Source organism: Ahaetulla prasina, chromosome 1 (assembly GCF_028640845.1).
Source record: "Ahaetulla prasina isolate Xishuangbanna chromosome 1, ASM2864084v1, whole genome shotgun sequence".
Lineage (NCBI taxonomy): Eukaryota > Metazoa > Chordata > Lepidosauria > Squamata > Colubridae > Ahaetulla > Ahaetulla prasina.
Genome location: NC_080539.1, coordinates 47,785,619 through 47,812,142, shown reverse-complemented (window position 1 = coordinate 47,812,142; position 26,524 = coordinate 47,785,619). Strand labels below are relative to the sequence as shown.

The following is a 26,524-nucleotide window of genomic DNA, read 5'->3' as shown; positions in this document are numbered from 1 at the left end:
CTCTGGGATTCAAAGGGGTTGGAAGCTTATTATCTGCTAGAAAATGTTTCAAACTATCATTGTTCTTCAGCATATCGTTCCACTTGTGTTCGCAGATGATGCTTACTACATACCCTACACTCTTCAGGTATTATTCTCCCGTCCTAGTGCGTGAGTACAGCAACCCACAGGTTGAATCAAGCAGACTGTTGAAGTCTTGGGCCTTGTAGCATATAGGGCATCCGAGAAAAAACAACAACCATAAAATTCAAAAGTGATGGGGACCCCATTTAGGACAGCAAACCCATCCAAAAAGTAAGTACCTACTTGTTTTTCACCATCTTGCAGAGCATGTTGGATGCTGATTTTCTCAATATGTGCTATATACAGCAGCCATTGTATAGAGCATGCAGAATAGCTTTTCTTACTCTTCTGATAATTGTCCAGAGGAGCTAGCGCTATGGTCTCATTCTTCAAAAACATGAACCGGTACTGGGCCATACAAATAGACGCTAATGTTACGTACTGGAAAGGGTCAATGCAACGAATTTCAAGCTCTTCAAGAATCTCTCTGCCCTTGCCCTTGAAAAACTCCCTTCTTGACATTTCCATAACTTGTTCCCTAAATCTATTACATGCCTCTCTCAGTATCTTGACATCTTGCTTCAGTAGTAAGCAAGATCCTTTTTGAGATTAAACATTGTACCTTCATTAGTAGCATGCCATTTCTCAAAATCATCTCTCTCACAGGGCATCATGGTTTCAGGATTATAATACTTGGCCTCCGGCAACGGACCCACATAATCTTGATTCTCTGCAGTATTGAACAAATGAGGAAAATAGCCCTTGGAGCCTTGAAAGCCCATCGCTTTAGGCATGTTACTCAGTTTCATGGGTAAAAAAAGAAAAGCTGTCAATAAAACGTATATGAAAGATTGGTAAGATTATGCATAACAATTTACCTCCCTGAGTTAACAACTGCACCTTCACCTTTTCATGAATCAGCTGCCTGAGGATTAGATATCCATCATAACTCTTGGAGTTGTGAGCGATGAATGTAGTTCTTTTAAACTTAGGGTGTACAAACGTTTTCACAAATTCCTCCACACACTTATCACCATACCATTCCCATTTCCTAACAGCACCGTCATCCAACATGTCCATGGCATAGACATAGTTTGGTATGTGTGTTCCTGTTTCTTGACAACATTCAAAATCATACACAATATATCGGTAGCTGACATTTGGCTTAAAAATCTTTTTCAGAAAACATAAATGACCTGCCAGGTTATCTACTTTGGTATCACACTACTCACACTTTGGCTTCTTACATTCAACATGTGGTACAGATACATAGATACCACACCTGGAACAAAATACCTTATCCTCACAAATCATTTTTCCTTCAGCCGCCAACCGTTCGTGTCTTTCAAGGCATGTCTTAGAGCAACAAAACAACTTACACTTAAGGCATCTCATCCTCCCCCCCAGCCACTTCAAGGCATTCTAATCCTGAACAGGCACGACAAAGATATTGACAATCGTGTCTAAATTTGTGGTGATACGCCGTGTGGCAGAGTTTGCAGAAGTAACGTGCCCCCATGAAACCTTTGGTGTTTTTTATTCCGTAGTAATGACGATCATGTAACAACATAAACAACACTTTTTCTTGCAGGCTCCCTCCTGTTACAAAAAACCTCCACCCCCCTTCATGATGAAACACTATCTTGTTGTTATATCGAAGTAGTCCTCAAATATGTATATCTCTGAGAAATCAATTCTGCGGTTTGTAGAAATCCCAAGAGTATTATGGAGATTCGTGGCTCTGGTGATAATTTCTTGTTTAGTAGACAAGCCATTATCTAACAACGACAGCAGGCTGCACACAAAACACAGAAATAGGCCATCCATATTGAAATCAACCAGGTGTCGCCTTTTCTTCTCCAAAACCTTACTGAATAGAACTGTTCCTAACTTCCTAAGGCCTCCCCCCTCATGGCTTTTAACGATCATGACTGTTAATTCCAAAGAGTTACTTCTTGTAGCTCAGCCATAGAACTAAGGACTGCAGAAAAAAGATCACAACTGGTAAACCAGCTGAATGCTTGAAGGCAGCGAATCTGCTCCTTTTGTTGTCTTGACAGATTATGCACATCCTTGGAATCTCCAATGCAGACAGGGATTCCTATGCCTTCTCTGACACCATCTGCCCAGGAGAAAAGGGAGCTGCATGACTGGCTGCATAAAATCTGAAGCCTGTGGGCAGCCAGCAGCACAATAACACTTTTTTGGAAAAGGTGTATCCAGCTTCTGGAATGCCTTTTCTTCTTCACCTTGCTGTTGATTTGCTTCCTCTCCTCAATTTCACACAATGCACTGGCCAGTCTCCTGATTTCATGCTTAAATATGTCACAGGTGTTGACCTGATCCTGAAAAACATCTCTCTGGGTCGAGAGGGCACAGGACTGGCAGTAGAGGGGATACAGTGCCCCGGACAACAGCGCGCAAACTGCTAGCAGAGATCTATGTTCTTTCTGAGTCTGCGTCAACAAAGCTTTAAGGTGTCAATTCTCAAGGAGTAATTGCTCTTAGACTTTTTCAGTAGCAGATAACTTCTCTTTGGCTTTTTCTGCAATGTCTTGGTATTTCTGGGCCCTGGTCTGAACTTCCCCAAGGAGTCCAGAATATTGCTGTTCCAAGTCTTTCTTCTGCTTTAACCAACAGCTTTCTTGAGCTTTCATCTGTTCTGCAAATTTCTTCGAAGTCTTTTCTTGGGTCTGTTGAATCTCCTTCATTGTATTTGACTTATTTTACAAACATATTCAAGGTGTGATACCTTCTCATTAGCTTTGTTGAGGTCTAAGATCAGCATATCAACATTTTCTTGCAAGACTGTGCAAAGCTCCGATCAAGCAAATTTATCCAGGATGCCTTCTGATTTCTTTATAAGGACGCAGCCTGCTACCAAGTGCTGGTACAAAGTATGAAGAAAGTTAACTTCTCCTCTGTATTCTTCTCATAAGCCTGTGTGAGCTTCTGAATTTCAGTTTTATATTCTGTACAACACACTTTCTCTTTCTCCAAGCAATGCAATAGTAGTTCTATTTTTAATGTAGCTATTAAGGATTCTCTGTCTGCACACTTAGTTTGCAGATTATTTAACTCCTTCTTGGTATCAATCAGATACCAATGTTTTATCTGAAGTTCTTGAGTTTGAGATTTTAGTTGGTGTTGGGAAGCCTCAAGTTCTTTTGCCATCTTCTCAGAAAGAACTGTCAGTTTCTCTAGCTCATTAGATGCCTCTTCCTCTGTCCACTGGCTTGACATAGTAAAGCTGTCCAGAAGTGACTCCAGCTCTCTCACATTGTTTTCACATGTCTCTGCTAGGAAGGCCTGCCGTTTTCTGGTTGTTCAGCCTGTAATTCTTTGCAACTTTTTTCATTAGCCTGGAGTGTCTCAGAGACGTCTTTAATTACTTTCTTCTTTTCTTCTACCTATTCGTTTAGCTGTTTGTTTGCAGCTAGATGCTCCCTTTGTAATGTGCTGAATTTTTCTAAGCTGTCGTGAGCATTACGCTTCTGTCTTTCATAGGCATTTTCCACCTCTCTAAATTTGCCTTTGAACATTTCCAAGTCAGAGATTGCTTCTGCTTGGCTGGCCGCCTCCACTTGCAAAGCTCCTTCAAGGTCTCGGATCCGTAACTGAATTATTTCAGAATTAAATTTGGATGCCAGATGCCTCAATGTTTTCCTCCAGTTTTTTTACTCTTACCATAGCTAGCGCAAGTTCTTTTCTAAGCTCTCGCTCAGCCCCAAACTGAAGTTTGCTGGCCTGTCGCCACAAGGCTTCTGAATAGCCATTATGTTCTCTTCCTAGCTCTTGTATTTTTTGTGGACATTCTGTACTGTGTTGGTGCTTCCTTTAAAATATCATCCAATCTCATCCTTTCCTTCAAAAGGGTTTTGTATTCAGCATGACAGGTACTAATGAGTAACTCCTTTTCTGATAACTCATTGATAAATCTTTGCTGTTTTTCATCCCACTGACATTTACTGATATGAAATGTTTTTTCTGCCTCTGTTCTGTCTCCTTCCCCACTTCGGATTAACGAGCTGGCCTTCAGCCAGTGGATTCACGGCTCTTATCAGTCCTGGCAGAGAAATCGCAGCTGCCTGCCAAAGTTCAAACAAGTGACTCAAGGAACAAGACTTTTCAGCTCTTTTTGAAACAGTTCAGCTAGCTTTTGCTTCCCATGAAGCGAGAGCAGTCCCAAAGCTCCTTATATATCCTGTGGGATGGGGCTCCTGCCCCACCCTTCCCTTTGATGACACCAGCTCTCTAATCTTCTGAAACGCGGGTCGATCCAAGCTTGATTATTATCAGCTGGGTCTGAAGGCGTAGCCTGGGGAAGGGAGGAATCAGGGGATGACGGCCTCATTACGTCCTCCGACTGGTCTAGTTCTGGCTCCTGGAGCCGGGCCAAAGGAATCGGTGCTCCTGAGGTAAGCCTTACCGGCCCTTCCCCCTCATTCTCAGAGTCACTGTCGGGCATGGGGCCAGGTTCAGGGGCTGGAGTCACAACAGCCTCATTCAATTCCTCATTTCCTTCAATGCCTCAGTTCCTCCATAAGATCTCTGCATTGCTTTGTAATAAGCTCTCTACATAGCTAAGTATTGATCAGCATCTAACTCCTCGAGTGGCAGAAGGCCTGCCTAATTCCTCAGCATCCAGCCTCAATTGTACAAAGTCGTTTGGCTGTATAGCCCTGGAAATACAATTCAAAAGATTCTGTATCTCATTATGAACAATATCTATAGCCTGTGTGAATGATGGAACGTGTTCCATATTTACAAATCTATAGTGTTCATAGTACCCTATTGCTCTGTAATGCTGCAGAGCCCTCTGCCATGCTTGAACTCTCTCCAGGTACTTCTGGTGTACTTAGTGAGTTGGAATCTTCCAAAGAGTCCCATTCCTCTGCTGATTGTGTTTCCTACCTGCAACGTAAAAACTCCTAGAGCAAATACAGGATTTTGCTCAAATTCCTTGCATTACAATAGGGTCCTGGCTCAGGAATTGATCTATCCTTGTATGGTGGAAGTGCTTGGACTGCTCTCTATTGAGTCACCTTCATGTTGAGGCACAGGTCAAATTGGCTAAGGCGGTTGTTCCATGTCTGCACATATTGCAAGGTCCAGGGGATGCAGGTTGCGGTTCTTTTGTGATAGTATTCATGATGAGAATGAACAGCAAGGGTGATAATGTTGAGACTTAATGAACATCAACTTTCACAGGGAAGCTGTCAGAAAGGCTGGTAGAGCATCTCACATGACTTTATTTTAACCTTTACAATTTTTAGTTTCATTTTAACTGAGAAGATAAAAAATGTTGCTCTATTCTTGGTGTTAGGAATACAGATAGTTCCATTTCAGTATGGTGCAAAATACTGAATTTTCTGCTAGAAGGGTATTTAGGAAAAAAATTCCAAATAGAATAGGTATTTGAGCTCAGAAATATTTTTATAATAAAATATGTTCCTTACCTTTTCCAAGTAGCAGGAACAGATGGTCAAACTATATACCATACTTTTAAAAAAAACTGCATTGTGTAGAGATTCATAAATAGGTAGCAGCACAAATAGAACAGATTTAATCCTCCCTCCGAACTGTTCTTTCAGTCTTTCCACCCAACCAAAATCAGAAAGCTTGTTTTTCTCAAATGACATCTAAGCCTTCTTTGCTATGGGGATGCAACAGAGGGCAGATTGGGCAGTTCTTGGAGGGGTTTTCAGGAGAAAATTGTCTGTGTGGTGTATGTATTGTGTAAGGTGCTGACAAAAGAGAAAGGGCATTTTTTCAATGGAGAAAATGATCAGAAATTGTGCATACGTATCGTATGTGTGTAGGTCAGTATCTATCAATATTTACTGTAACATAGAAATTGTGAAGGAGCCAGAAGATAATCTTTTGACAGACAAACCATCCATGAAAGAACCTGTTACAGGAAAGAGACCACAAATATTAAAGTCGTGTTCCAAATAAATAAAATAGACCATTACCACATTTGTTTATTAAAATATAATTTCTATAAAGATACAAATGTTTCTTCTAAAGTTATCTTCTATACAAAGATTGGAGAGCATGCTACACAGGAATGGCTTTCTGTGATGAGAACGTCCAATGGCTATCCAGAGCACTTCTAGCTCAGAAGGGGCTCTGATCTGCAGTTCATTAGAGAATGCTAGTTTTTCTTCATAGCAGAATTTCAGACTCCTCCAAAGAATCATCTGCAAAGAGCAGTTCATTAGCCAATGCGCTTCCTACAGGGAGTGTGCTGGCTTGAGACCATTGCCTCCCATTCTGCAAGTGAGTGGGCTGAAGCAATGACATATCTTCCTCCTCTGTTCTTACCAGACTGGCCCGGTGCTCTTCATTGACTCCACTTAAAATGTATCTATCCCCCGTTCCACTGCTTTCGTGGATATCCACAGTGACTACTGTAGGCTCTGGTCTCTGGGAACAAGCTTGTATGATTTCATTTGGATCAAGGACTGTGTCTATTTGGGGAAACTCATCATCTTCCATGAGCTCTTTCGCATCCTCTTCCTGCAAGTTTGTGTTAATATAAATTACACTGCTTGGTTCACTCAGAGCAGGTAAGCTCTCCAATATTTTCTCCAGGTGAAGCTTAATTTCTGAGAAGGTTGGTCGGTCCACAGGATCTGCCCTCCAACAGGAATACATGATTTCATACCTGAAATGATGAGAAATATGCCATGAAGAAGGAAGCTGGGTAATTATTAAAGGAAGAGAAAGGCAGAAATTCATTTGTGAATGTCAAATAAAAAGTTGGGTTGATTCTGTGTTAGGGTACCAGGAGTGTTAGAAACAGAAAGACGACAGTTAATCCTTTGAGGACAAGTAAACTACCTTTGCAAGTAATGTATTGCAATTGAATAGATGACATAATTTTGGGTTTTGTTTTGTTTTTTTTATTGCATTTTTACAATTAAACAAATCTTACTCACATCTTAAGCGTAATCACAACCATTTACATACCATAACATTCTAATTCAAATACACTATATACATTTTAATTCTGCTTCTATTTTGTCTGTTTCTTTTTCCTTTTTCTGTTCTCAATCCAGTCGTACCACTTCTCCCATATTGCGTAGTATTCCGAATCTATTTGTCCTTTCAGTTCAATTGTCAATTTGTCCATTTCTGCACAATCAATTTTTTTTTAATTACTAAACCTTCAGAAGGTATATTTGTATTTCTCCAGCACTGCGCGAAAGCTATCCTTGCTGCGGTTATTATATGTAAAATTTTCGTATTTTCCTTTAACTATCCCTAGGAGAAATAGTTCTGGGGTGTATTCTATCTAAAGTCCTGTTAATTCCTGTAACCACCTGTGCATTTTCTTCCAGTATTTTTTCGTTTCAGGGCACAACCACCATGTATGATAGAAGGTACCTTGTTTTTGACCACATTTCCAACAGTTTGGGTTTAGATTTGGATATATCTTTGCTAGTCTAGAGGGTGCCAAATGCCAGAGATAGAATATTTTATACTGGTTCTCTTTGTACATTGCCGATTTAGTTATTTTATAGTTTCTATTCCAAATTTTCTCCCAATCCTCCAATTCAATACTATGCCTGACATTTTTTGCCCATGCTATAACTCCCTTCACTATATCTTCAGCTCTATCAAATTCTAATAAATAGTTATAAATTTTTGTTATCTATTTTTCATCTGGGGCAATCAATAATGTCTCCAACTGTTGCGGCACAATCTCAATTCCATACTCATCTTTGTCTTTTTTGTACCGTGATTGAAGTTGCAAATATGGCCACCAATCTATTATTATGCCCTGTTTTTTCAATTTCTGCCTGTTTTTTAGGTTCCCTTGACTGTCTAGAATTTTGTTATACTTGACCATTTTACTTATATCCAGAGTGTTAGGGTGAATCATCGCTTCCATTGTCGATAACCAACTGGGGATTTTCATACAGTGCTTTCTCTTGGTCTCTTGCCATATTTGCATCAGAGCTTCCCTTACTTTATGTCTAAAAAAATATAAATGAGATTTATTCTCCTTGTTCCATAGGAAGGCATGCTATCCTTTTTGTAGGTCATGTCCTTCCAGTGTAGGTAGTCTTCTGTTTCTCAGGTTAATCCACTCCCTAACCCATACTAATGTTGCTGCTTTATAGTAGAGTTGCCAATCTGGAAGCCCAAAGCCACCTCTGATTCTACTATCCTGGAGATCTGTTAATTTTATTCTTGCTTTCTTACCTGCCCATATAAACTTTGTTGTAATTCTATTCAAATCCGTAAAGAATTTCTTATCCAATTTTATAAGTATAGTTTGAAAAAGGTAGAGAAATTTCGGCAAAATATTTATCTTGATGGTTGCAATTCGACCTAGTATAGATAGCTGTAACGCCCCCCATCTTTCTAAATCCAATTTTATTTGTAGTATTAATTTCACATAATTATCTTCTTTAATTGAGGAACACCTTGCTGTCAGCCAAATTCCTATTTAATTTTTTTCGTACTCTGTAGTCTCAATTCTTCTTCTAATTCTCTTTTCTGTTTTAATGCTAAATTTTTAACTATCATTTTTGTTTTTACTTTGTTAATTTTAAGGCCCAATACTTCACCATATTTCTCTATTTCCTGTAATAAGATAGGTCCTGTCTCCCTTGGGTCCTCAATAAAAAATACCAGGTCGTCTGCAAACACCTGTATTTTATACTCTTCCTTTCTAATTTTGGTTCCTTTAATTTCTGGGTTTGCTCTAATTTGGTTAATAAAAACTCTAATGTCAAGATGAAGAGCAGAGGTGACAGTTGGCATCCCTGGTGAACTCTTTTCATTATTTCAAATGGTCTTGTAATCTCTCCATTTATTATAATACTTACTTTTTGGGAAGAATATACTGCTTCAATCATTTGTTCAAATTTATCTCCAAATTTCATTTCTCTAATTTGTTGAATCATGTATTGCCAATTTAAATTATTAAATGCTTTCTGAGCATCCAGAAAAACAAGTGCTACTTGTTTCTCTGGATGGATTTCATAATAGTCTAATATGTTCATTACCATTCTCGTATTATTTCTGATTTGTCTCAATGGGAGAAAAACATTTTGGTCGGGGTGAATAATCTCATTTAATATTTTTTTATCCTTTCTGCTATAATAGTCATGAAAATTTTATAATTGGCGTTCAAAATTGAAATTCGCCTATAATTTTGGATTTGATTTGCATCGGTACCTTCTTTCATAATCATTGTGATGTATGCTTCCCTCCATGAAATGGACATTTTTGCTTCCAACAAAACCTCATTATACAATTCTAAAAGTATTGGTTCTATTAGTTCCCCCATGTTTTTATAAAATTCCCTTGGCAGACCATCTGGTCCTGGAGTCTTACTGTTCTTTCGTCTTTGAATCGCTTTTTTTAGTTCCGTAAATGTTATCTCTCTATTTAACAACATTCTCTTTTCTTCCTTCAGTATAAGCATACTTTCCTCTTTTAAATAGTCATTTATTTTATCTATCTCAATTTCCTCTTGTCTATATAAATTCTCAAAATATTTTAATGCAATTTTTTTTATTTCTTCTTCCTTGTTTTGTAAGTTTCCTACCTCATCCTGCAACTGATTATTATCCTACTTTCTTTTTCTTTTTTAAATTTGTATGCCAACCACCTCCCTGGCCTATTTGCATTTTCAAAGAGATATTGTTTCGTATGGTTAATGTTTTTTGCGTACTCCGCTTCTTCTATTAAGTTTAATTTGTGTTTGGCTATTGTTAACGTTTCATTGATTTGTTCATTGCCTGGCTTTACTTGAAGTTTTTTTTCTAGCTGACCTATTTCTTTCAGTAATGTGTCCTGTTGTTTCCGATTCTCCTTATTCCTCTTTGACATATAAACTATTGCTTTTCCTCTTGTGTACGCTTTCATTGTATCCCATAAATTCTGCAGGGAGGTGTGAACATAATTTTGTTTTAATCCATTTCAAATTGAACTTGTCAATAGTGACAAACTTGGCTTATTTTGAATCATAGCTTCTTTGCCTAATTTTAAAAATATTAAATCATTTCAGCATATCACAATGAGTTATATGTAAGACTGCCTTTAAAAACAATTTGTAAATTGAAAATATGGTTAAGCCAAAATACAGCAGCTAGAAACCCATAGGAGCTGGGCACAACAACTGCTTTATTATCTACATTAGCTGTCTGTTTTTAGGCCCAATCAAAAGCTGATATTCAAATGAATTGGGCATCTCTTCCCATATCACCTGTTAACCTTACAGACATAAACCAGATACTATTTGTTCTATTCTTAGAACAAGGCACACCTCAAATTGCTTGGCAACACGAACTTTATTAACAGTTTAACCAACAGAGGGGAAACAGCATTCACAACAATAATCAGGGAAGAAGCTGTTTGACAGCCGCTTAAATAGCTGGCCGTCAGGCAGAAGGAACCAATGAGAACTCTCCAATCTCCCGCTTCTTTGTTAGCTCATGCCCCAGCCAATCAGAAAACCCCAGTAACAACTCCGGCTGTAAACGGTCGTAACCGCAAGGACATAACACTATTGCTGAATGAGATGAAGCAGGCAACTATGGGAGGAAGAGTTTGATGTCCCATTTGTTGAATGCTGTTGCTAGAAAGGCTGGCCTGAGAACATATATTATCTTGGTAATCTATTTATTTATTTATTTATTTATTTTTTGTTTACATTTATACCCCGCCCTTCTCCGAAGACTCAGGGCGGCTTACAGTGTATAAGGCAATAGTCTCATTCTATTTGTATATTTTTACAAAGTCAACTTATTGCCCCCCCAACAATCTGGGTCCTCATTTTACCTACCTTATAAAGGATGGAAGGCTGAGTCAACCTTGGGCCGGGCTCGAACCTGCAGTAATTGCAGGCTACTGTGTTCTTAATAACAGGCTTTTACCAGCGTGAGCTAAACCGGCCCCTTTATTTATTTATTAAATGTATTTGCCACCCATCACACCACAGGCAACTCTATAATACCAGAGCAATGAAGGATTTTGGTTTGTCTTCAACCATATTTTGTGCTTTTAGATCTTCACCCTGATTTGTTTTTGCTGTGGATTTTTACTATTAATGACTTGAACTAGGTGGATGTGCAATGCCAAGTTTTTTTAAAGTGAGTTTCAAAAAAAAAAAAAAAAGGTACCAAGAGTTTAGTCGGGAATTTTGCAAGGAGACCAGCTTCTCATACTTCTCCTTTAACATAGTGGCTGCAATTTTTAGTTGTTTTATTTTATCATAGAGCAATTGTTCATAGTCTACAGGTATTGAAAAAATATTGGTTGTATTAGTTCCCCCATGTTTTTATAAAATTCCCTTGGCAGACCATCTGGTCCTGGAGTCTTACTGTTCTTTCGTCTTTGAATCGCTTTTTTTAGTTCCGTAAATGTTATCTCTCTATTTAACAACATTCTCTTTTCTTCCTCCAGTATAAGCATACTTTCCTCTTTTAAATAGTCATTTATTTTATCTGCCTCCCTGCTCTGATGGATTTGGTAGATATGACTGGCAAGAGATGGTCCCTCAGATAACCTGGTCCCAAGCCATGAAGGGCTTTAAAGGTGGCAACCAGCACTTTGAATTGCACCCGGAAGCAAATTGGCAACCAATGCAGCTTCCACAGGAGAGATTATACATGTGAACACCAGGGTCTGCACAAAACCGTGCGGGCCACTGCATTTCGCACCAACTGGAGCTTCAAGATGCTCTTCAAAGGCAGCCCCATGTAGAGCACGTTGCAATAGTCAAGACGGGAAGTGACTAAAGCATAAGTGACTGTGAGTAGGGATTGCCAGTCCAGGAAAGGGCATAACTAGCACACAACTTGCAGTTGCACGAATGGCCGTGACCATTACCTGCTCTTTGAGCAGGAGTCGTGAGTCCAGGAGAACTTCCAGATTATGCACAGGGTCTGTTTGGGGTAGTGCCACCCCATCCAAGACCAAAGATGGCAATTCTCCCTGAGTCAATGAACCCCAAACCCAGAGCCACTCGGTCTTGCCAGGGTTTAGTTTCAACCTGTTGCTCCCCATCCAACCTCCAGGCACTGCAAGAGGGAGCACAAGGCATCAATTAACTCACATGGGCTGAGACATACAGCTGTGTATCATCAGCATATTGGTGATACCTCAGTGCATGGTGATGGATGGTCTCACCCAAAGGCTTCATATAAATGTTGGGACAGGAATGGAGAGAGTACCGAGCCCTGTGGCATCCTGCAAAGCAGAGGGCGAGGGCTGGATCTCTCCCCTCCTATCAACACTGAGAGCAGCCACAGAGGAAGGAAGTGAACCAGGATAGCACAAGGCCTCCCACTCCCATCCCTTGAAGCCGCTCCAGGAGAATACCATGATTGATGGTATCAAAAACCGCCAAGAGGTCAAGTAGAGCAAGGATGGATGCATTACCCCCATCCCATTTCTGCCAGAGATCATCCAAAAGTGCGACCAATGCCGTTTCTGTCCCAAATCCAGGCCTGAATCCTGACTGGTAGGTGTAGAGATAATCCATTTTATCCAGAAACCTCTGGAGCTGCCATGCAACCACTTTCTCAACAACCTTCCCCAAAAACGGAAGATTGGAGACAGGTCAGAAATTATCCAACTGGGTGGAGTCCAGTGATAGCTTCTTAAGAAGAGGGTGGACCACAGCCTCCTTAAAGTGCTGGGGCACTGCCCCTTTCTGTAGGGAAGCATTAATCACTGCCAGAGTCCACCCACCTGTCACCTCCTAGGAAGCTTTCACAAGCCAGGAGGGACATGGGTCTAAAACACAGGTGTTTGCATACATACTCCCTAGGATCCTGTCCACTTCTTCTGGAGCAACAAGACCCAACTGTTTCCAGATAACAGGGCAAGAACCTGCCTCAGGGGCTTCCATCGGACCAGCAACCACATTGGCATCTAACTGGGAACAAAGTCGAACGATTTTGTCTTCCAGAAAATCCGCAAATTCCGTCCCTTCAGGTGGACCTCAATCTCCTCCTTCCCCAGGAGGAGGAGGCTCACCTTAAAGAGAGTCGCTGGGCGATTATCTGCAGATGCAATTAGTGTGGAGAAGTATTTACACTTCGCCGCATGAATCGCAATGAGGTAGGCCTTAGTAGCAGCTCTTACCCATGTTCGATTGAGTTCATTCCCTATCTTCTGCCAGCAGCACTCTAGATGTCTCCTCATGCATTTCATCCCTCTCAGTTCCTCTGTATACCATGGGGCACAGAGAGGTCTACGGGTAAGGAAAGGTTGCACGGGTGCAATCCTATGCAGAGCCTCAGTCACTTTCCTATTCCAAACAGTGACTAAGGGTTGGGCTGCACAGTAGATCTGCAGTTGTAACCCCCAGCTCCTTCTGGAACTCATCCAGGTCCATTAGACAACGAGGGCAGACCAATCTAATAGGTCCTGCCTTCCTGTGGGAGAGTACAGCTCTTGAGAAACTCATTGCCACCAGACTGTGATCCGACCATGACAAGGGGACCAAGAACAGGTCCACCAATTCCAAGTCACATAGGCACTGCTCTGACAAGAACACCAAATTGAATGTGTGACCACCTAGTCGGGCCCTGGATGACCTGGGACAGGCCCATGGAAGTCATGGTTTCCATGAAATCTCAGGCTACCTCCAACCTTGACCCTAAGAATGGCGGTTTGAAATCCCACCGAACTATAAGCCTGGGGAATTCCACTGCCAGCCCCATGGTGAGGTCTAGGAGCCCGGATAGTGAAGCTGCCATGCAGCAGGGAGGCTGGTACACCTCATCCCTTGAGCCCAACCTAAGAAAAAGGGTCTCACAGCTGAGCACTTGTGGAACAATGCCCCTGGTGGCTACTTGAGATTCTCTGATAACAATAGCCACATCCCCTCCCTGGCCCTGAGGTCTAGACTGGTATCATGCTCGATAACTCACTGGGCACATTTCTACAATGGGAACACCTCACTCTGGGCCCAACCAGGTCTCAGGCATACAAGTCAGATGAGCCTTCTTTTCGAGGTTCAAATCGGCAATAAGGCTAGCCTTATTGCAGGCTAATCTGACATTTAAAAGCAGCAGCCTAAGATCAGTCCCAACACAGATCTGCTGACCAGGTAAATTAGATGAGTGCAAGGGGGCAGAACACAAAATTGATACTAAACACCAAGGTCACGTTCCCCGTGCCAGCCCCCCCCTTGCCTCCCGTATCTCCCATTACCTGACACCACTAAAATAGGTTGCCCTCTTCTGCCTTCCCTGAGAACCATTCCATCCCCCATCTCTAACACTCTTCCTTAAAAAAGGGGAAAACCACTGACAGTCGGGGGTAAGATGAGCCTTACAGGCATATAGCACTTGCTCTCAGCGCTCTCAAACTCATACCAGCCCTTCCTCATTGCCATAGAGGGGTCACATCCAGCACCCCCTTATCCCCCAACACCCAGAATGCATCCACTCAATGCACAAACGGCACCCTACCAAACGGTACCCACCAAGCAGGGAGCCACTCCTCCCCACTAGCTCTCACCTGGGGGAGTGGGACCAACATACTTGCCTCTCACTCAACTTCTCCTTCCAGCCCCAGGATTTCCCAAGCAGCCTTCCCAGGCCCAGTTACAGAACTGTCAAAGGACTGCAGACACAAAATTGCAGACGGTAGTCCAAAAAGAAGCCAAAAGGCCTGCTATGCTGCACTGGAAATTTAGCAGCTGCATAGTCCTACAATGTGTCATGAAGTTTACAGTTCCAAGTTCCCACTTGCCAGTTAACCTCAGGAAATCCCAAGGGCAGCCTGCCACTCTCCACAGCATTATTAACCACATGAGTAGGCCCAGCTGCCGACAAAGGCCAATGTAGCTTGTCTCTTCAATCAGCTCTGCTTCCATCAGATGACCCATGCCATCAATCAAGGCTGCAGCTGCTGACTTTTGGGTTCTCAGACCAGGGTTTACCAACAGCCAGGGGAATCCAGGGGGAATCTAGGGGGAGACCAGGGAAGCTTCACAATTGTAAATTGGCCACCTCCTCTGCTCCGTCTCTCCGTCTCACCTTCCAACAGCTCCTTCCAGCTTTCAGCCTTTTCTGTTTCTTCACCTCTCCATTTCTTACACGAATTCCAGCCTCTCAATTAGCTTATCAAGCTTGTCTGCCACTTGCCTTTCTCTCTACACACTCCTCCACATCCACATACCACTCTCTACATTCCAAAACTGTCTCCACACAACACTTTGGAACACCATCTACAGACACATGCAGCCGCTGTCGCCATCTTTAAAAAAAAGTCTAAAAAATCTTGGTTTCCAGATTACCAAGCTGCAAATATAACAACTGCCATAAGCAAGCCATGAATTCAATTGCTACAATTCTGCTTCATTATTATCACAATTAGAAAATACTTACAAATCATCTAAACAGCCTTCTGGCTGCTTTAGTCTATGCCCATGAAGTAGATAGTCATAGATTTCATGGTTTTGCACTCCTGGGTATGGAGTCATTCCTCGAGTTGCTATCTCCCACATTGTAACACCAAACGCCCACTACAGGGAAAGAAAACGGAGGAGTAACTTACTTAAACAGCATTTTAAAAGAACTTAATTTAATGATACCCATAATTGTCTATGGACACTTTTTGGGGAATAAGTCCCACCAAACATATTGAGATTGTTTTTTGTCCATTAAAAAGAACTATGCTGCCTTTTCTGATGCATTGCTGAAAATCATATTGGTGATATTGTATTCCCAATAACTTCACCTGATTGCAAATTACATTTTTTTATTACATAAAAAGAGCGAATAGTAAATATTGAAACTGACCAAAATAATTAATTTCCAGTTCTAATGTTTTAGGATTGTAATTTTAACTAATAATTCTTTGACAAAAAGTACACTTTAATACTATTGTATTAATGTTAATATGCAGAAACATACCAATTTAATTTCTGGCATCTGAGATTGAAAGTTTTTCAGTTAATGAGGCTTGGAAATAGAGAACCACTGCAAGTTGGAACTGGCTGCACTTTGTTTAAAAAAGTAGAACCAGCCATTTTTAAAAAAATTACATTTAATTTCTTCTCACAGATAGCTAGACTATGTTTACCACATTTTAAAGGAGTTGATAGGAATAATTTTGTATGTGGCAGGCTTGTTCTTTAACCTAACTTTGCTGATAACTTGCATCTACAAAAGCATCACAGAAAAAGACAATGGCTCTAGAACTTGTCTGACACATTAATAAATATTCCCTCACTCAGTAGAGGGAGCTGCACCCCAGCTTTATTTGACAAATAAGCTTAAGGATAGGATGCCCAATTTTTCTGTACGGTAATTATGTCTTGTATTAACAGCTTGATACATTGATACTGCATTATCAAACAATTACTTTTACCACTATGCTTCATTGCACCTTTTTTTAAAAAAAGGCATGCTAGTATTAATTATTCAAAAGTAAACTAGTTTGAGCTTTTTTACTTTAACATTGTAATGTTAAATATCTAATAACTAATCCGTGTTAGAAAACTGAAGGAAGATTCAGAACAATAAATAAAATATTTTGTAAAATCTGAAGAAAGTGATGTATATTAGGGCATAGTTGTCTGCAGAAATAATTTTGAATAATTTATGTGTTATTAAAATGAACATGTTGAATATAAATATCATAGGAATAAGCCTTTTATTCTCAAACCAGCTTACTCTGTATAAATACTACTGTATGAAATACAGGGGCACAATTATATACTATGTTTCCTATATTATAATAAGAATTCTGTCAATCCAAATGGACAATTTTTCTTCCTGGAGCCAGACTTAACTGTTAAATTGGAACAGCATCTCCTCATTTACTTACCACATCACTTTTTGTTGTGTAGACTCGATCTGCAAGACTTTCTATAGCAATCCATTTAACAGGCATCTTTGCAATACGCCCTTGCCGGTAATAATCTCCACTATAAATTTTCTTGGATAAACCGAAGTCTGCTACACACACTGTCATGTCATCCCGCAACCTGTCCATTAATGCATGCCAGTTAATATGAATTCATATAACAAGAAAGAGGCTCCTCAAAGATGTAGCATTACTTCATATGTGTGTATACTTTGGGAAAGAGATCATATGAATCAAAATTACTTTCCTACATAGTCTCTCTCTGGAGAACAACTATCTAAGTGATTGCTAAGAGTCAATATTGACTTGATGGCACACAATCAATTGAGATTCCAGTCCCCCTTCCAAAAAATCCAAATTAAAACTGTTTCTGATTCTGACACATATTAAGAATCAGACTAAGGATAATACAGAATGTATTACAACTTCGAAGCATTTTCCCCTTGTTCTTCAGGTAAAGAGGTTCTAGAGTAGCTTAAAGTCAATAAAAAACTAAAATTCTTCCACTATCCCCTCCCTCCTACTTTATCATTGAAAGATAATAACAAAAGGAGAAGGGACTGAGGTAAGCAGAATGTAAAATTATCCAGTTGTCCTTATAATTATCGGGGAATCTCAGAGAGTGGTTTTCCATCCCTTTTATACTTGTTTCTGATTTTGATATGCATATCAAAATACGGAGATAATGCCATAAAGAAAAGGCATATAATAGGATAAATTTAATTCCGATAAAAATAGCAGTTTGCAGAATTGCGGTTTACTTTACCATCTACTATTTGCAAGTATGGAAAGTTCCTCAAATTAAAGAAGCAAATGGTGGAGTTTTTACAAAACTACATGTAGCATATTGTTCAGTCCTTGCTCACTCTTATATTTAATTGTCACTGTTGTCCTCCATTTTCCATGGAGGGTTATTATGAGAAAAAGTATAGACTGTGGAATACACAACAGAGAAAACGGGAAGGCCTAAATCAGAACATTTTAATCAATTGGCCTCTAATGATCTTTGCTTCAGTCTCCAGAGCCCTTACACATATGGCAGGAAGGACAGAAGCAGCATGGGGGAAAGGATGCTTAAATGGCCTTCCCTCTCTACTATTAGTTTATACAATCATAGATATTATATTCTGTGGGTTCCGTAATAATTGAGGCTCCACAGATGTTCACACATAACGTTTATTTTAACTCACAGAGACCAGCAACAACCAGCAGACCAGGCCTGCTTTGACAGCCCTCTTTATATGCAGCTCCAAAAGCGGGAGCCAATCAGAACAGAACAAGAAACCATCTCCACCACTAGGGGCCGCCACTGCCGGTGCAGGACATAACAATAGATCTAGTAGTAACCTTGTAGTCAATTGATTCAAAAGAGTACAGGATTCTGCTGTACTGGAAAATGTTATCTAACTGCTACTTGAAAATCTCATCGAGAGAGTTCATCACTCTTCTAAATAATTGTCAATATCTTGTCTTAACAGTTATCTGCTATGTCTCCTTCTGTAACTTAAAATGTATTAAATCAAACCCGGCCCTTCTGGGTAAGAAAACTGCCTTTTGGTCTCTTCTGTATCTCTCTCAAGTATCTGAAGGTTGCTGTCATAACCTCAAGTCTTTTATCTACTATTCATTTCAAGCCAAATTCAGAGGCCTTGTTTTTCATATCTTCATATTTGCTGTCTTTCTCTGAATTTATTCCAAATAATTTCCTTTATAAGGTGCAATACTTGAATAGGTCACAGAATAACTCATACTTTTAAATGTAAAACAGAACTAACGTCTCTGATGATAGGGAAACTATAGTTCTATTCTTTCTCTGTTAGCTTATGTCCAGTTTGAAATCATTTTTTTCTTTTTACGACCCTATAATCCCTTTTATTGGGGTGGAGTCAAAGTGATCTGAAATTCTTTTCACAAATATAACCATTCAGTGGTGGGTTTCAATTTTTTTTTACTACCGGTTCTGTGGGTGTGGCTTGGTGGGCGTGGCAGTGGAAGGATACTGTAAAATCTCCATTCCCTCCCCACTCCAGGGGAAGGATACTGCAAAATCCCCATTTCCTCCCAATCAGCTGGGACTTGGGAAGCAAAGAATAGATGGGGGCGGGGTCAGTCAGAATTTTTACTACCGGTTCTCCGAACTACTCAAAATTTCCACTACCGGTTCTCTAGAACTGGTCAGAATCTGCTGAAACCCACCTCTGTAACTGCTGTACCTTTGATGTATAAATGGCATCTTGTGTGTGTCTTTGATTCTTTTCCTTCAGTCTCTTTTCCAAGAGGTTATATTCATTAATATTTATTTCCCAAGATTCAGAGAAAAAAGGTTGGGAAAATGGTACACTAAAATTAAAGCACCCCTCCTTTCATTACACCAGAATCCCTGCAATATACTTTCTATATGTTTCACAGAAACAAATGCTTAGAGCTATAACTGTGCATCTATACTGGTATACAACTAACATGCCATAAAGCTAGGCTTTTTTTGCCTAATGCTGTAGCTTTATCAGGAATTCCTCTATCATGAATAAAGTACACTTAGGGATTGGAGTTTGAAGTATAAGAATCTCAACAGAATTACACTGTGTAGTTACTCTACATTAAATTTTCAAACATTCAAAATGTAGTGAATAATCTGAAAACCACTTTTCCTTGATTTCTGATTACAGTTATATTTCCTAGATTTTGATCCCCAAATATTGTTTTCCACTTTTAAGATTTACAGTTTCTGACTGAAAATCAATTTGAATTCTGAGTAGAGAAAAAAAACACTACAGAACTCACATGCAATTTCGGGCAGCCAGGTCCCTGTGGAGGAAGTGTTTGCTACTGAGATATTCCATTCCTAGAGCAATATGGATCATAAACTTCAATAAAATTTGCAGTGGAACATACTGGGAAAAGAATAAAATGCACATTTTTCTTAATATATGATAACTGATCAATCATCATACTAAATAACAAATGAAAAAACATAAGTTTAATGCACTTAAGATTTAAGATAAATAAAACAGGCAAGAATACAAAGACAATTTATTTAATATACCACCAATAGAGTGAGTGTCAGTGTATCCATGTTATTTTAACTTGGAATACCCATACTTCTGAACAAATGGCATTAATAAATGCATAACCCTTTCAGATAGATTTAGAAAGATTAGGCTAAAACACCTAAAGGAATATGAAAGTGATTTCATATGTAAATATGCTGCGATTATAGTAATTCGTTGACTGATTGGACTGTGACCAAGATAGTCAAGACAGCGGGGAAAAACAGGTAAAGTCTTCTTTGAGTTGCTCTCATTGCATGGTGACTACAAGGAAATATCTGTATCATTTTTCTTGGCAAGAATTCAAAAGTAATCTTTTTTTCCCACTTCCCAGTCTGGCCTATAATAGCCATTAGGATGGCTTCCTAATGAAAGCAGTAACTGATCCTGCTAGCCTAGGTAAATTCCTGAAGACCTGGATGTTCCTTTGGTTATTGGGTCTGGAGGTTGGATGAGCTTGTCAATAGGATGCTATGCTTTTTAAGATTTGAGTTACCAGTTCATTGTTTTTGTTTGGTTTCAATCCTATATGCAAAGCCCAGATTTGTAGTTATGAATTGGGTTGCTACATAAATTGATATATTGATATGAAAGAGAGAGGGAGAGAGAACCAAGTTCTACCTACCCAAATACCCAACTAGGTGATGTTATTTAACTCAAGATGGCATATAGAAACAAAAATTAAAGAAAAACTCAATGAAATATGATCAAGTCTAACTGATGCAACAAAAATAAATAATTCATCAAAGCTTAATGTTTTCTCATTATTAGTGAAAAAAGACAGGAAGTAAAGATTTTCTGTCACAAGGGTGATCCACTTTGGAAGAAATATTACTAGCAATCTCCAGATTATTAAATAAAACTTCATTACTATGCTTAAGATACATAATATTTTTTTCATGTTTTATTTATATAACATTCTATTTTCATCAGTGTGTGGTCTGGGTACAGTTATTTTTAAACAATAATAATGCACGTATTTGTTGTGGTATTCATCACCGTAATATTGATAATATAATAATGTGATAATATAATAACATCATCTTCTTTATCAACTCTCCACATTAATATTTCCTCTTTTTATATCTCCTCCTTTCTAACTTCTGTTTCTGCTCTCTAGCCATTGATAAAATATGTCCCATATTAAGAAATATTCAGTTTCTTCTTTATCCTTAATAGTAAGCGTTAGTATCTCCATTTCCACACATTCAATATTTTCTTGATTACATTCCCCTCGGACAGAATCTCCTCATTTTTCCATTGTTGCGCAAATACAATTCTAGCTGCGGTTAGTATATGCAAGACCAAATAGGTAGTCTTTTTACCATATTTAGATAGGAAATTAAAGAAAAATATTAGAAGTAAATGGCAAATTATATTTTGTTACCAAAATTACACATGCTTTATAGTTACAAGTAGTCAAAATTGTCTTAAGGAAATCTTCACTTCGAAATAATGCTCTTGTTTTATTTCTTTAAAATGTTAAAATCAGAAAATTAGGCCCTAAGCTTTTCTGAAGAAGTTTCTTTGCCACTGCCACATACCAAGGAAAAGATTGCCCATCATTGCTTTAGGGCAAAAATAAGTATATTCATTTTGATTAAGTAAAGTAAAATATATTTAGAGCAATTCTAACATTTCTTGTATGATAAAAAAATCTATTTTTCAATCAGTTCATAAATGCTGCTGTTTTGAAAGATGTAATGGATGACAAAGTGGGAGGAATGTTGTCCAGTTTTCATTCCTACACAGTAGCTCATAAAAAAGCCTCCCTTTGAAGAAACCCCAATTATGTATGAAAATGTTACTTTCCATTAATCTGCTATTTAGGCAGATTCACATGCTGAAACGCTGTAATGGGTGGTCCTATTTCACACTATCTTTGCCTCATTTTAACCCATTCTTTAAACAATTGCTTTTGTCATAAAGTATACAAAAAGCATTGCTTTCCCAACAATTAAACTCTTTGTGTACTGTCTCTAGTGCAAGAACAATATCTAGTCTATGCATAACAGTAGAAATTACCATAGGTTTTTCAATTACAGGAAATGGTAATTACGTGAAAACTGGCAGAGAGTTCCTAACTGGATGACGATACTGTCAGGCTTTGTGGGGGGAGTGGATGCCAAGTTCCTTTCTGGCAAGAGGACTGTGGCATGTGCAGCATGATTCCAGTAAACACAACACAAAAGTCAGGAAAACAACAGTGCCTTTTGCTTGAAACAAGGCAACCCCGTGTTCAAAATGCCAGGCAAAAATATTTAAACCATAACTATATATCCAGAGACTAACACTCACTTCCTAGCCATGATGATGAAGATTTGTAGCTGGGAAGCCCCAGGCAATATATGATACATAAGGTTATGACTTTTTTGAACCAGGACCAAACAATCATAATGGACTCATTATGGTCTGTTCTAGGTAGGTTTCCATTCTTGCTAAATTGGGACTATATAATCTGGTGTCTTTCAGACTCCCATCAACTCTAGCAATAACTCTAAAACAACAATTCTGAAAATATCTGGAAAGAACCAAGTTGTTTACTGAAGCATAATGAATCAACTTTACAATCTAAGCATGCATTTTGATCCAACATAATGATTAAAATCAATCCATAGGGACTCTAATGGCTCAAAATTACTTGTATTAGCTTCATCTGATAGCTACAATTTTGAGGATGAAGTTTTGTTCTCCAAGCTTGTGGATTGGTTTCCGAACGTTTTACCAGGTAAAGGGACATCTTCAGCGGAGTTTACGGGATGTCAGTATCAGTGTTCCTCTGTTTATAAGGGCTTCACGTGGTCAGTAGGTGTTGTGATGGTGAGGTCACAGCAGATCAGACTCCAGAAGTCAGTCTTGTGATGGGTCTTGTGATGGGTCAGATTTGTGTGAAAGTCAGGTGAAAGTCTTGTGGTGGGTCTTGTGATGGGGAGGTTACATCAGGTGAGGATTGCTAGATTTGCTTGTGGAATGCCAGGCTTTGATGAACTCACAGATGTAGAGGGTGGTAGTGTGGCCAATGATTTTTATGTCGCTCCAATTGAACTGGTGCTGTTTGGTGTCAGTGTGGGTTGAGATTAAGGATTTGGGATCATGGTGTTTGACTGCCAGCCAGTGTTCATGGATCCTGGTTTTTAACTGATATGATGTTTTTGTTATGACCCAGGTGGTCAAGGCAAGGCAGGTGTCTTTTATTTCTCTTAACAAATGTTCCAGCCAACGTCCCTCCAACAACCAGTAAGTCTCTACCCCTGCACTACCCTGAAGGCAGCCACCCTCAATGTCCCAGACACAGCCCCGGTATAACAAAGAAAGCCCACAGAATAGGCTCACAAGGCAAGGTCCAGGGTTCCAAAGCCAATCCACAAGGCAGAGTCCAGGCACAAGACAAGAGCAGTCCTCAGGACAAGAAACAGATCCCAGACAAGAAGCAATTCCAATGACACAGTGAAAGCCAAATGTAGGCCACAAGAGAAGGGCTAGGTCCAAAACAAAATGCTTCTCCTTAAGTTACTCCCCTTCAGGTGTTCCTAGTCTGGAGGGGTGGGGCGACCTCCTCCCAAATAGCCTTGTAACCCTTCTCTGGGCTTGCCTATGCGCCACTCTCCTTGCCTTTGGATTGAGTGAAATAGACAGCTGTTCCTCATCAGAGGAGATTGGCTGCCTATCGGCACCACTGCTGTTGCCCTTGTTGGTCTGGGCTCTTTGAATTCTTTGAGTTCCATTTCTTTTTCCATCATTTGTGCATAGTCTTTTTCTTTCAAAATCTTTGGATTCATCGTCCATCTCCACCTCTTTTTCTGTCCTTTCCATATCACTTTCAGGAGATTTTGTTCTGCCCATGTATTTGTCCTTATATCTATTTCTTCTATGTCTCTTCTCAGTTCTGGGTTCATCCATACCATATTGATTCTTGACCATGAATTATGAGAACTTGAATAAAAAGTGTATTGGCTTTTCTTTAAATTTAGGTCTCTCCATATATTTTATAGATGTTTCTTGTTCATCTTGAAAAATGTATTTGGCAGTGTTCTTCTTTTCTAATTTTTTATTGCTTCTGTAGTCTTTCTTGATATCCGCTACTGGGTTGAAATCACCTACTAGACATATGTTTTCATGTTCTGGCTCTATTATTTTTTCATGTAGTTTACAATAAAATTCCTTCTGGTTGTTATTTGGAATATAAATTGCCGTGAGCAGCATTTGTTTCTGATTTGCTACTATTTCCATCAGTAGTATTCTTCTATCTTTGTCAGCATAAACTTGCTTAGGTTTTAGCCACTCTTTAATATACACGTCTATTCCTCTCTTCTTTTGCTGTGCTAGAGATAGGTGGAGTTTCCCAATTTTGGGGTATTCTAATATATTACCATATTGCTTCTTGATATGCACTTCTTGTAGACAAACAATGTCCATATTCTGTTTTTGTAATCTTACTAGTGTTTGTTTCCTTTTTGCTGGTGAGTTCAATCCATTGATATTGATTGAAATCATCTTGATTTCCTCCTCCATCTTATTGTTTATATGTAGGTCTCAGTCCTCTAGTTGTCCTTGTTTCTCTCTGTGCTCTTGCTTTTGCATTATCTTGTTCAAATCTTGTTCAAAAAAATAAATAAAAAAAAATTCTAAATTGTTTTGTTTCCGTCCATCTTCTTTCATGGTGGTCTGAGATGACTCAGCGCGATATACTGTGTAGTCAGTTGATTTGTTTGATGAACATTTTTGCCAGTTTCTTAGCGGATGGTAATCCTGAACAAGCTGTAAAGTGGGTTTGTTTTGAAAGCAAATCAATTACTGTCCAAATAACCATATTTCCCCCACTCTCTGGAAGTTCCACTATAAAATCCATCGCAATCTCTTCCCAAGGTCTGCTGGGGCTTGCCACTTGCTGGAGGAGTCCAGGGGGTTTCCCTGACATCATTTTCATGGCTGCACATATGGCACAGCTCTTTACGTAGTCTTCCACATCGCCTTTCATTTCTGGCCACCAAAATTGCCTCCTGGCCAAATGTAGGGTTTTTAAGAACCTGAAATGGCCAGCCAACCTGCAGTCGTGGCCATGTTACAACACCTCCAACCTCAAAATGGTGAGGACATACAGTTTTGGACCTTTCAAAGCCAGTCCATCCCTTTTGGTTAAGATGTCCCTGTTTTCTATGAACCATTGGTCAGCTGAGAGCGCTGCCGTTAGTGCTGCCATTAATTTGTCCTGGCTAGGTTCGGGTTGTCTTTTGCCTTGGTTCCTGGTGGTGACTTGTGCGGCTGACTGTGAGGGGGGAACGATGGCATGGACGACTTCCTCCCTGTGGCTATTGAATTGAGATTTCCTTGATAGAGCATCTGCCAGTAGATTTTTTTTCCTGCCGGGATGTATTTCAGTTCGAATTTGAATTGCCTGAAGTATTGCGCCCAGCGGACTTGTTTAGGAGACAATATCCTAGGGGTCTTAAAGGCTTCGAGGTTTTTGTGATCAGTCCAGACCTCGAAGGATATCTTACCCCTCTCTAGAAAGTGTCTCCAGGAAAGAAGGTCCCAGCAGACTGCATAGGCTTTTTTCTCTCAGATGGCCCACCTTCTTTCGGTGTCAGTTTTTTAGACACATAGGCGCAGGGTATGTGGGTCCCTGTGGGTCTTTTTGCATGAACACTGGTGCTACGGCCATGTTGCTGCCATCTGCTTGGATTATAAATTGCCATTCTGGGTCCAGATGCTGGAGGATCGGTTCCTTGGTGAATAATAATAATAATAATAATAATGATGATGATGATGATGATGATGATGATGATGATAATGATGTTTTAATTTGTATACTGCCCTTCTCCCGAAGGACTCAGGGCAGTGAACAGGCAAATAAAATGCAAACAAAAACATACACCATAATTAAAACAACCCTTAAAAAACTGATTCAAATTTGCCAGAAAATTTAAAATAACATTACTCCCCATAAAAATTACAGAATTTAAAACCCACAATTAAAATTTAAAATTTAGAATTTAAAATCAAGAATAGGTTCTTTAATTTCTTGAATGCTCTTTGACAGTCCATTGATCAAGCGATTAGTTTGGTCATAGCTTCGCAGGGGTTGGACCCATTTTTAACAGTTCTGTTAGGGGCAAGGCAACTTCTGCGAATGCTGGTATAAATTGTTGGTAAAAGTTTGCAAACACCAGGAAACTTTACAGATTTGCGGATGCATGCGGGTTGCCAGTCTAGCACCGCTTTTACTTTTTCTGGGTCCATTTCCATCCTTCCACTGGATATGTGGTAGCCTAGATAGTCAAGGGAGGTCTGGTGGAATTCACATTTTGACAGCTTTTTGCGTAGAGCTTAGTGACTAGGAGTTTTTTCAGTACTTGGCGCAACAGCTTTATGTGCTCCTTGAGGGTATCACTGAATATGAGAATGTCATCTAGGTAAACTAGGATCCCCTTGTAGCACTTCATTGATTAATTGCATGAAGATTGTGGGGGGGCCCTTGCAGACCAAACGGCATGACTTTGAATTGGAATGTTTTCCATTCATCTCCCTCTTTGATTCTGATATGGTAATAGGCTTCCCTCAAG

General features: G+C 39.6%; 1 protein-coding gene and 1 pseudogene across 2 annotated transcripts in view; both read right to left on the bottom strand.

The window, feature by feature from the left end:
* Positions 1-347: 347 nt before the first annotated feature.
* On the bottom strand, positions 348-4,848 carry LOC131191069 (coiled-coil domain-containing protein 171-like; annotated as a pseudogene).
* Positions 4,849-6,031: 1,183 nt separating this feature from the next.
* MERTK (MER proto-oncogene, tyrosine kinase) overlaps positions 6,032-26,524 on the bottom strand; it is an 81,616-nt gene continuing 61,123 nt past the window's right edge. For both annotated transcript variants that reach the window (XM_058165082.1, XM_058165081.1), the window contains exons 16-19: positions 19,696-19,805; positions 16,876-17,035; positions 15,432-15,568; positions 6,032-6,733 (exon numbers count right to left, since the gene is read on the bottom strand). In XM_058165082.1, coding sequence (XP_058021065.1) covers positions 6,232-6,733; positions 15,432-15,568; positions 16,876-17,035; positions 19,696-19,805 — 909 coding nt within the window. In that variant the 3' untranslated portion in view covers positions 6,032-6,231. The remainder of the gene's footprint in view (positions 6,734-15,431; positions 15,569-16,875; positions 17,036-19,695; positions 19,806-26,524) is intronic.